Source organism: Schistocerca nitens, chromosome 3, assembly GCF_023898315.1.
Source record: "Schistocerca nitens isolate TAMUIC-IGC-003100 chromosome 3, iqSchNite1.1, whole genome shotgun sequence".
NCBI classification, from domain to species: Eukaryota; Metazoa; Arthropoda; class Insecta; order Orthoptera; family Acrididae; genus Schistocerca; species Schistocerca nitens.
Window position 1 is genome coordinate 893927670 of NC_064616.1, and position 11357 is coordinate 893939026.

The following is an 11357-nucleotide window of genomic DNA, read 5'->3' on the forward strand; positions in this document are numbered from 1 at the left end:
CATTTACACGTCCAGAAAAAAAAAAAAACTTTCAAGTTGATGTAGAAATGTAAGGACTGTAAAGTACAATTTGCCAGTTTTTGTAAGCGTGCAGAAATGTGAAGATCGTCGCTAATTTCTCGCATGTTTTCTCTCCTAAATTATTTATTAATTTTGACCAAACAAGCCCGTAGGTGGAGAAGATTCTCTCAGTGGATGCAGTGGTGGCAGGGCAAGAAAAGAGGCAATAATAAAGTAGCTGTAAGACTGTGTTAGTTGTTTGAATAAATCTATAATAGGAGTTTAAATTGAATTATTTAATTGTCAATATGAAAAAAATAAATAATAAAAAAAACAGTACCCATAAACATCCAATTTTTCCCACTAGGTTGGTGTTTCACATACCTAGGTTTTTCTCAACCATGCAATAAGGGTATTTGACTGTTTTCTGGAAATTGTCTTAAATGATTAATTATGTCATTCTATGCTCCTAACATGCTTTTTTTCCTTTTTTGAATTTCAGTATTCTTTTATGAAACTGGAAATGAAATTCAAATAATTTAAACACTTGCTAAAACGCTCCATTCGAGTCATGATGCCTGTGACATCATTGGCTAGCTCACTGCTCCTACTGTCGTAATGCTAATTAACAGTGATGTCTTGTTTTGAAATTTATGTTTTGGGGGGAGATGGGTTACAAAAATAGTGTGTAGTATCATACTGTACAAATACATCTATAAAAATTCCTGAAAAGTTGTTTTTGAGTGTTCAAGAGAATAAGAAGATATGTTAAATGTGGTTGCACTGTCCTAGCAAATTGCCACCATGTTGACGCACAAGTTCACTTACTTAAAAATGTCTGACATTGTGAAGTTAACATTAACTTATCTCAAAGATATGCTCTCGCGCTGTTACAACGAAGGATAGTGTCATTCACCAAAATTAAACTCTTAGTGAAAATTGTCATTTTACCTAACTACACTTTAATTATTCCATAGCTCAGTTTTTAGAATGGAAAACCATTAAATGTTATAAGACAATGTTCATAGACCACTGGTTCGAATCTGACCCAAAAGAACATTTTAACTTATTTGTAAAACGACTCGACTGTCCTCTCATATGAAAACAAAATCACAATTACAAAACTTCACCACACGAATCAGAAACAGGATATTATTGTGTTTTCCTTGCTGTTTACATGCACTTGCATTTGCAATCGCTGTCCACACACATCATGTTCAACAAGATATTTTCTAGTTAATTTAACCACACACTTTTTACCTTATTAAAAGCAATGCTTTTATCTTCATACTGTTTAGCTAGGATCCTTATTGTTTAAACTTTTGAGGTTTCATCATATTACATACAGATGAAGTAAATCTGCTTCAGAAGCTAACATTAGTTTACACTCACAAACATCACAACCTTTACATTTGTGCCACTTGCGTGTTGTACACGCTTTTTATCTGTCTGTATATCCACATAGACCTACACCTCGTTGTACTGTGGACGTCTGATGATATCTGCACTACTAGTAATGCTTTCAAAAACGTGATGTTTGGTCCCAAAGTAAATGCACTTATCCTCTGTTGTCCATTTCTCAGACTTGGACTAATGTGAAACTATATATGTTACAGCCCATGATTGAAACAACTACTTCAATCAGTTCTTGCTAACATTATTTTCATACAGGGTGAGGCAGTGAAATGGCACGATTTCGACTCTGGCTGACTGGCGCAGTGGGGGGTTATGGAAGTGCGGGAAACGACCTTGAGCGTATAGACAGGTGGAAATTTCAGCAGTCGTGAAGTGTTGATCAAGCGCGCAACGTGCGTTTGCTGTAAAAGCATATTATAAAAACACGGATTGTGTGGTTGGTGCCCAATGCGCTTTCCATATTGAGTTTAATCTACCACCACGCGTCTCCCGTGCCATCGAGGAAAGCTATCCTATTGTGGGTGAAAAACTTTGAAGCCACTGTAGGGGGAAGAAAATAAGTGGTAGTGAAAAAACAATCCGGACCCCAGAGAACAATGATCGTGTGCACGATGCATTAGCATGAAGTCCGCAAAAATCAGCAAGGTGGCACAGCGCTGAACTTGGTCTCAGCAATCAATCAGTGAGACAGATTTTGAAGAATGACCTACACTATCATCCATACAAAATACAGATAGTCCAAGCCCTATAACCTAACAATTACAACCATCGCATAAACTTTTGCCAACCGATGCTTAATGTTATCGGAAGAAATGGAGAAAGAGTGCATAACTTATGGATGGGTGAAGCCCACTTTCACCTTAGTGGCTACGTCAGCAAGCTGAACTTCCGGTATTGGTCCGCAAATAACCCACGTGATTTTCTTGAAAAACCTTTCCATTCTGAAAAAGCAACAGTTTGGTGTGCAATATCTTCTTGTGGAGTTGTGGGACCCTATTTTTTTTTTTTTTTTAAAGATGTGCATGGTAACACAGTAACGGTAAACTCTGAACATTATTCTGACATGTTGGCAACTTTTCGACTGCTGAAATTGTTCAGTATGATCCAGATGAAGAAACATTCTTCCAGCAAGATGGTGCAACAAGCCATACCGCTAATGTCTCAATCAATTTGCTTAAACTCGCATTTCTAGGATGGCTAATCAGCAAAAATAACGGACATCACACACATCCATGCCTGAGGCAGGATTCGAATCTGCGACTGTAACAGTCGCGCAGTTCCAGACTGAAGCGCCTAGAACCGCTCGGCCACAGCAGCCAGCTTTGGGGCTATCTGAAATGCAAAGTCTTCGAGGAAAATCCACCAAGAACAAAAGATGATCTGAAGGAGCGAATCTGGCAGGAAATTAACATCATTACGTTGCAGATGCTACAGAACGTCATGGGCGGATTTAATCTTCGACAATGTGTGCAAAACCAAGGACGCCTCCTTACTGACACCATATTAAAAAAATAATTGTTTTTTACATTAATTTACACTCGTGTACTTAAGATTCATGTTGAAGTAATTATACTCTTTTTGTAAATATATTATTGGTGATTTTTTCAAAACTCTGCGGTCTCACTGCCTCACTCTGTATTTTGTGTAAAACTTTTAAAAATATAAGACACTTCAGGGATTCAAACATTTGATCTCTTTCACTGCAGTCAAATGTGCTATCCGTTGCACTATGGAACGCCTGATAAGTGCAGAAGCTCTACTAAGTGCCTTCTACACAGGAAATCAGTACTAAGATATGCCGAGAATAATTTTGTTGTGTTGTGGTTCATAGCTCATGACTGATAGTCCACAATCTAGTTATAATATACGGACCCATTTGCAAAAGTTCTAAAGTTCCTTAGTTTTGAGTGAGGTTAATGATATTGCATGGAACAGCAGGGAAAAGAATGTCTGTTGTTGCACATATCACTGCTCTAAATCGGTGGAGCACCTACCTCTTTCCGTATGTGCTTACAACAGTAGCACGTGAACATTCGACCAGCTTCACCGTTTTCGAGATACCCATTCACAGGCTTTGCATAATAATAATCTGCCCTTTGTCAAAGTGGCATATGTCTAAAATGGTTTTGGTAATAAGTTTGTCATATTGTACTAACTGAAATCAGATGCAGCATTGACACACTGATTGAGGTCTTCTGAGAGATACACTGGTTTTCATTACTTGAAGAAGTAAAGCTTTGTACAGCTTAATTTGTGCTAAGATGCATTTTGTGCTACCAGCCATGTTGATTGGCCCAGTTCATTGATGTTTTCACCACTGCAGTTATTTTTAGACTGCATTTTGGGTGGAGCAACAGCAGCATTCAAAATGAAGTCAATAAAATCTTTTCAAAATGTATTACCCCTGTTGAATACATGGTCAAGTCCAAAAGGCTATATAAAAAGTTGCTGGTTGATGTGTTTCTTCAAAATTCATTCAATCCACAGCCACGGAGCTCAACCACGATTAACACAGACAAACTGACATTAATCTTTACTTTTTTGTATATAAGGTTAGGAACTGGCTAGTCATATTTAAATTTACACAGTAAATTTCTTGGAAGTTTGGCCAGTGATAGACAGAGACTGCGTGTCCCACAAGTATACATGCCTTCCATTCCTTCTAATTGGGTGTTCGGAGGACCAAGGTATTAACAGTAATCCAACTGCAAGTATGATCTACTTCAAAGATGCACCCCTCTCCTTTAAATACACAGAGAATGCATTGTGAAGGAGTCCACCATGCTACACAAATAGGAATATGGTGTATACTGCAGCTCAAGAAGAAGTGACAGAATTTTACAATCCTACATATAACACAGCATAAATCATTTGCTGTTAAATCTTACTGTCGGTGAATTCAGTTTACTAAAATGAAAGTTTATTCAACCAACACCTGCAAAAATGGTTGAGTAATAGAAAAAGGATGAATACATCGAATGATATTTAAGAAATCAGTGGCATAAAAATCTGTATGATTTCAAAAGAACCACAACTACTCTGTATTTAGAGAATATTTACTACATGTATTTCCTTCCATGATATGTGTTCCTACAAGTTAGTGTTATAAAGTGTTGGAGTAATAGCTACTTGTGCCGTATTATGAAGTATACAACTGATTACGAAAACAACTTGAACACCCATGTTTTTTAATAAATAATATTTATAAAACAGTGAGAATTATCTCTGTTTTTTGAGTAAAGGAAGTATATTTTGCGGTATGTTAGGCAATAAATATTGTCCAACCATCTGATCAGAGAAGGGTGAAGGAAAATGGTTGTCCTTTCATAGTTTCAACATAAGCAGATTGTTGGGCTGTGTTTAGTTGGAACAAGTGCACATCAGGTTGCCAGTGCATTCAAGGTATTGAGAGAAAAAATATCAGTGGTGGTAATGGCATACACACCTCATGGAAAAACAGCATCAGCCAGTGGTGATAATGGACGATAACCAAACCTTAGTGACAGGAATTGCTCAAGATTAAAGACAGGCACAAAAAGTCATAAACTAACTTACAGTTAAGTGATGTGAGAACTTTATTGACATTGATACTATCTGTATCTGCAATCTGTGACACAAGATATGCAGACTGAAGAGCATGTCTGGGTAGTGATGTATACATATCTGATCATAACCAAGGATGTATTATTACAAGGCTAGTAAGTACCAAGGTCATGCATCATAAAGAAAGAGAATAATATAGTGCAATAAGTCAAGAAGTTATCTTAGTGTGACAAGCTCAAAAGAAACTTGTCCAATGTTCTGCCTTTTTTACCATTAAGCTTGTAGGTAGCAAAAGTTTAATGTTATTTTGTCAGTTATAGTCTTTCTCTCAAAGGCTGAATTATAGCGAAGTCCTCATTTGAGACATCAGTACCCCAGTACCATCAAACGGGGTGATTTCGGACGGTTTTGTTGTTATTTTGATTGTAACTTTCGTATATATTGTTAGATTAAATTGATTGTTATGGAAGTGGTCGGGTATATGTGTAACGAATAAAATATCCCAGAACCAGAAAGTGTATGTGTAGGTATATTTATCTGAGGCAGTTAAATGTAGTGTTCGAAGTCAACCTATGAGTTGGGGTGATTTCGGACACACGTGTTTTTTAAATCTCTGTCCGAAGTTACAGTATATAGAGGGTGAATTCGGACAATTACTGCCTTTTTTACGTGCTCTTTATTTGATTTTGGTGACATTTTACACATTTTAAGGTAGCCCTTTGTTACGAATAAGTGATACGGAATGATTGTTTCATCATAGTTGATCATGTTGCTAGGTGGGAGATTTTCCAGCTTTGCCTTGGTGTTGGAGAAAAACATCTTAACAGTCTCTTTGTTCACTTCTGCACAAGCTCGTTTAATATTTCCGCTTAAGCGAACGGAAAGATCTTCTGACTGTTGTTTGAGGAATAAATGCACCCATACTTCTCCTGGAAAATTATTATGAAATTTCTTCTCTTTTTGGCCAGGTTTATCAAGGTAGCCTTTAATTAAATATCTAATACCCAATTTAGTGAAGGGAAATCGCCAATGTGCAGCCCTCAAGATACCTTGCTTCAACATTTCTTCTTCTTCTTTATTTAGCACTGGCTGACCTCCCCTTTTTTTTTCTTCCTGCACTTTATTTTGTAGGGTTGATTATACCATACAAATGACGCGCTTATCTGTACAATAATTTACCACTCTGAATATCACGAACAGCTTTATCTAAAAGTTCCAAGTCATAATTACACCGTACTGTAGCACCTCTCCTGCTGTTATATGTTCTTGGCATTGTCTGAAATCACCCCACACAGTACACAGTTTTACAAAAACCGTCATTATTTTATAACCTAGCACGAGAAACTCGACAAACTTGTACAGAAATTGTCTCAATGCTGTTAGCTACGGAGCGTGTCGACAATTACGGTTACAATAACTTCCGCCCGCATCTCGTGGTAGTGCGGTAGCGTTCTCGCTTCCCACGCCCGGGTTCCCGGGTTCGATTCCCGGCGGGGTCAGGGATTTTCTCTGCCTCGTGATGGCTGGGTGTTGTGTGTTGTCCTTAGGTTAGTTAGGTTTAAGTAGTTCTAAGTTCTAGGGGACTGATGACCATAGATGTTAAGTCCCATAGTGCTCAGAGCCATTTGAACAATAACTTCCGGCTTGACGCAACAATAGAAAGTTTCCACTTTACGGCAATGCGTGGATTTTTAACACTGAGACTGTTCGTCAATTATTCATGTAGGGAAACAAGTGACGCAAAATAAAAGTTGTGGAAAGCGATAAATGCAATCTTGCGCTTAAAATAACTAGCGCACGGACGTTGAAATAAGTATGTTTTTATGCAGTGGCAAAGAGCAAATAAGCCATACTGTCCAATTTTGCCCCATTGTCTGAAATCACCTCGTTTGACGGTACATACTGCCAAGTTTCTCTAGGTGTGTCTTGATGGACTTCAGAGTCTTTCCTGGCCCACCCAGTCTCCTCCTTTGGATATTGTGCAGCATTTGTGGCCAGTTTTTGATCAGAGAAGCCAGTCAAGGCTCCCTCCATTATTATTGCTGATGGAACTAAATGCCTCATTGTTCATTCAGAATCACACATATATAAAATTAATGTAAGGACAGTATGTGCCTGTTTTGTGTTTAATTGTAGCTGTATGAGTGGCTTAATGCCATATTTCTCATATTTGAGGGGTTATCATCATTTTGATAACCATAGGTATTGTTGCAAATGTTGCAGTCAAGACACACTGTTCTACATGATCATGAACTTTTCAGTTCACATATCAACAAGAGTTTCTTGACACTGTTGATGCATGTTTCTTACAAATAGTTGGGTTCCTCCTCCTGGCAGATATCATAGTACTCTTATGCAATATTATTTTATTCATAGCTGTTATTTTTCAGCAAATGTAGTATATATTTCAGAATAAAATTCAGTCATCAGTTGGACAGATATTTTTATTTCGGTTCACTGGTTTCAACAAATGAGTCGTCTTTAGAGGCCTACAAAATGATGTACCTTAGGTATACTTTTTATATATGCCCCTTGCTCGTGGCGTAACAGCTGAACATGTCCACAGATGTGGTTCATTTACTGTAAATTATCAATCTGTTTTTACAGTAATCACATACAGTACGTACATTTTTGAACATATCATGGTATAGTGAATCTGTGAAGAAGTTGACATCTGCTAATCCTATACTAGGCTAGTTTCTGTAATATGTTTCTTATACTTTACATAAACGTATGGCCCTCTGTTGATTTATAATACCCAAATTTTGTAGGCTTCTGAAGATGACAAATTAATTTGTCAAAACTGGTAAAACAAAATAAAAATAGCTGTGCAACTGACGACAGAATTTTATTCTCAAGTCTTGTATGGTAACGAAATTGTGTAACTGTAATGTAGTTTGTCAGAAGATTGCATAGTGTTAGTGTGCATAAGTTTTATGCTGTGACCAGCAATCCCTTTTCTTGTATTGTGTATCTTGCAGAGATCTACATGCTCACAGACTTTACCAAAAGCCTAAAAAATTCTGTTGTATCATGAATGTGAACAACATAAACATGTTTGTTAAGTACGAGATAAATGGTAATAATACAGCTATTCTGCAAGTTGTAATCTACACATCATGTCTACTTACATAAATTAAAACTTTCTTGTTGCTGCAAGCACTCATTTTGCAAGTCCTTTGTTAGACTTCAAAGTGTGAATGTCCCAGTGCATGGACACTCGTATTATTTGAAGGGTTATAAGTAAAGAATCTACGCATTTTCCTTTACTAACATTTCCTCTGAAAATTCTTTGCTTTACGGAAGCAAATGTGTTTCAGCTTCAAAGGTGTTTTAGCTATTGAACTAATGGGGATCATGTCTGGGAGGGACTTGGCAGCAGTTGAAACCTTTGTTAGGTATTCCACATGAAATGCTGTGAAGTATACAGGAGGGGGAATATTTACACTGCATTATATTAAATTCATCTAATTGTCTCCAAATTTCGAGAAAGTTATATAATTTTGGAATGTTTGTTGCATTTTTATTTATTTATTTATTATTATTTTTTATTTCAGATGTGTGATCTGTATGGTGGAATTCAATGTGAATGACCCAGTACGATACCTGCCATGTATGCATATTTATCATGTTCAGTGCATTGACGATTGGTTAATGAGGAGTTTCACGTGTCCTTCATGTATGGAGCCTGTGGATGCAGCATTACTGACAAGTTACGAAACGAATAATTAATATTTATGTTTCTCTTGCTCAGAGCAGTGCTCTGTCTTGGAACTCTTTAGGGATGCTGCACCTCTGATGAAGAGGTGACTCCACAAGACTGACTGTTTTATTGTTTTTACAAGCATAAAGCAGATTTGAAATTTAGAACTGTGCTGTGATGTGAATATGAAGTAGTGCTAAGAAAGTTAATAATCAGGGTACTGATAATGTCTTTATACACAAGTATTCTGTTGCTTTCCTTCAGATCAATAGTTGGCTTATACATAATTAATAATGATAAATATGAATAATCATAATAATCATAACAATAATAATTATATTTTCACATTTTATGGTTATAAGTAAAAAATTGGTAACTTATATGTGAAATCAGAAAAATACAGAATTATGTCTGGTACATTTAGTGAAATAACAGGAGGTTCTAATACAGTTTTATGCTTGGACAAAATATCAATTTTTATGTGTATGTTAAAAAGTTATTTGTAAAAACATCACACACACACACACACACACACACACACACACACACACACACAATGGAATGGGGAAATTAAATGAATTATTTTATCAAAAAAGAAAAAGATTGGTGTTTTATATATCTTGAATAAGTATTGATGTATATTTGTCATTTACAAAATTGTTGAGGCTTTCGTGGCCACTTGTTGACAAACTGCCTATTGGCTTCTGTCTCGGGTTCTTCGGCCGACGTTCATCTAATGATTTTTCTGACGTTTCGCCAGCACGAGTGGCTGGCATTGTCAAAGCTTCACCCTCCATTGCCGGTGGTGAACTGGAGCCAAGCTCGCGGGCGCAGGCTATATGTACCTGGCGCGCCAACGTCCGAGGGCTTCTCCGCGGTCATTTCCGGTGCGGTTCTCCTCTTGCTACCTGCGACGGTCGTTCGCTGCAGTACAGGAAGCCAGGATCCGTTGACCTTAAGGCTTTCCTCTTTCTTGTTCAAACTGTTCGCGTGTTTTTGTATTTCTACAGCTTCTCTGAACAAGCGCGTGTGATAGTGCTTCTCTACAGCCAGAACTTCCGTGTCGGCAAATTTTATTACATGGTCGGTCTCATTCAGTGCGTGCTCTGCCGCGGCCGATTTCTCCACCTGCCCCAACCTGCAATGTCGCTTATGCTCTTTGATCCTGGTGTTAATGGATCGTCCAGTCATTCCGACATAAACTTTTCCGCATGTGCATGGTATGCGGTATATTCCCGACATTGCAAGTGGGTCTCTTTTCTCCTTCGCCGATCTAAGACACTCTTTAATCTTCCTTGTCGGTTTGAAAATCGTCTTTACGCCATGTTTGCGCAATATACGGCCGATTCTGTCCGTCACTCTGGGAATGTATGGCAGAAAGGCCGTACCCGACAATTCTTTTTCCGGTTCCTTACTTCGCCGAGGTTTGGGCTCTGTTACACTTCTAATATAATTTGTGGAGTAACCATTGCTCCTCAGGACAGTTTCCAGGTGTTGCATTTCTCGTTTGAGGTGTTGCGGCTCACATATTCGTCCTGCTCTCGTTACGAGCGTACTAATCATGCCTCTTTTCTGGCTCGGGTGGTGGTTTGACAGTTTGTGCAGGTATCGGTCCGTGTGAGTCGGTTTTCGATACACGCTGTGTCCCAGATCTTCGCCGTCCCTTGTGACCAGAACATCTAGAAATGGCAGTTTCTTGTCCTTTTCTACTTCCATGGTAAATGTTATGTTGGCATGGAGGCCGTTCAAGTGTCTTAGGAAGTCACTGAGCTGTTCTTCACCATGGCTCCACACCACGAAAGTATCATCGACGTACCTGTACCACACCTTAGGTTTGCAAGTCGCCGAGTCCAGTGCCTGTGCTTCGAATTGTTCCATGAAGAAGTTGGCCACCACTGGACTGAGAGGACTACCCATGGCGACGCCTTCCAGCTGTTCGTAGAAATCGCCATTCCACGTGAAATAGCTCGTGGTGAGACATGCATGGAAGAGCTTTCTGATGTCTAGCGGAAAAATGGAACCGATGTGCTCCAGAGCGTCACTGAGTGGCACTTTCGTAAATAACGAAACAACATCAAAGCTGACCAGGATGTCGTTTGGTGCAAGTTTCAGTTTCTTCAGCTTCTCAATGAAATGTCCTGAGTCCTTAATGTATGTGTCGGTCTTCCCCACGTGTGGCTGGAGCAGAGAGGCCAAGTGTTTTGCCAGTTTATATGTCGGTGATCCAGGAGCGCTAACGATCGGGCTCAGTGGAACGTTGTTCTTATGGATCTTGGGTAATCCATACAGCCGAGGTGGTAGGGCTTCTGTGTTGCGCAGGTTTCTCTGTATGTCCGCCAGCAGAGAAGACGCCTTGATTAATCGATTCGTATTCCGTGTGATACGTTGCGTCGGATCTGCGCTTAGTTTTCGGTACGTCGTCGGATCTAATAGGTCTCGGATCTTTTGCTCATAATCTTCGGTCTTCATTACGACGGTCGCATTCCCCTTATCGGCAGGCAGTACCAATATACTCTTGTCGGCGTTGAGATTCTTAATGGCTTGTACCTCTTCTTTCTTCAGGTTGCAAGCTGGTGGTTTTGCTTGGCGCAGTATCCTGGCTGTTTCCGTGCGTATTTCCTCTGCCCTTTCACAAGGAAGGGTACGAATGGCTGCTTCGGTGTTGGCAATGATGTCCTCCATAGGTATAGTTCTC

General features: G+C 38.9%; 1 protein-coding gene across 1 annotated transcript in view; it reads left to right on the plus strand.

Moving 5' to 3' along the window:
• The window catches only part of LOC126249806 (RING finger protein 11), a 32386-nt gene extending 23170 nt beyond the window's left edge, over window positions 1-9216 (plus strand). The window contains exon 4 of the mRNA XM_049951505.1: window positions 8517-9216. Coding sequence (XP_049807462.1) covers window positions 8517-8691 — 175 coding nt within the window. The 3' untranslated portion in view covers window positions 8692-9216. The remainder of the gene's footprint in view (window positions 1-8516) is intronic.
• Window positions 9217-11357: the final 2141 nt, after the last annotated feature.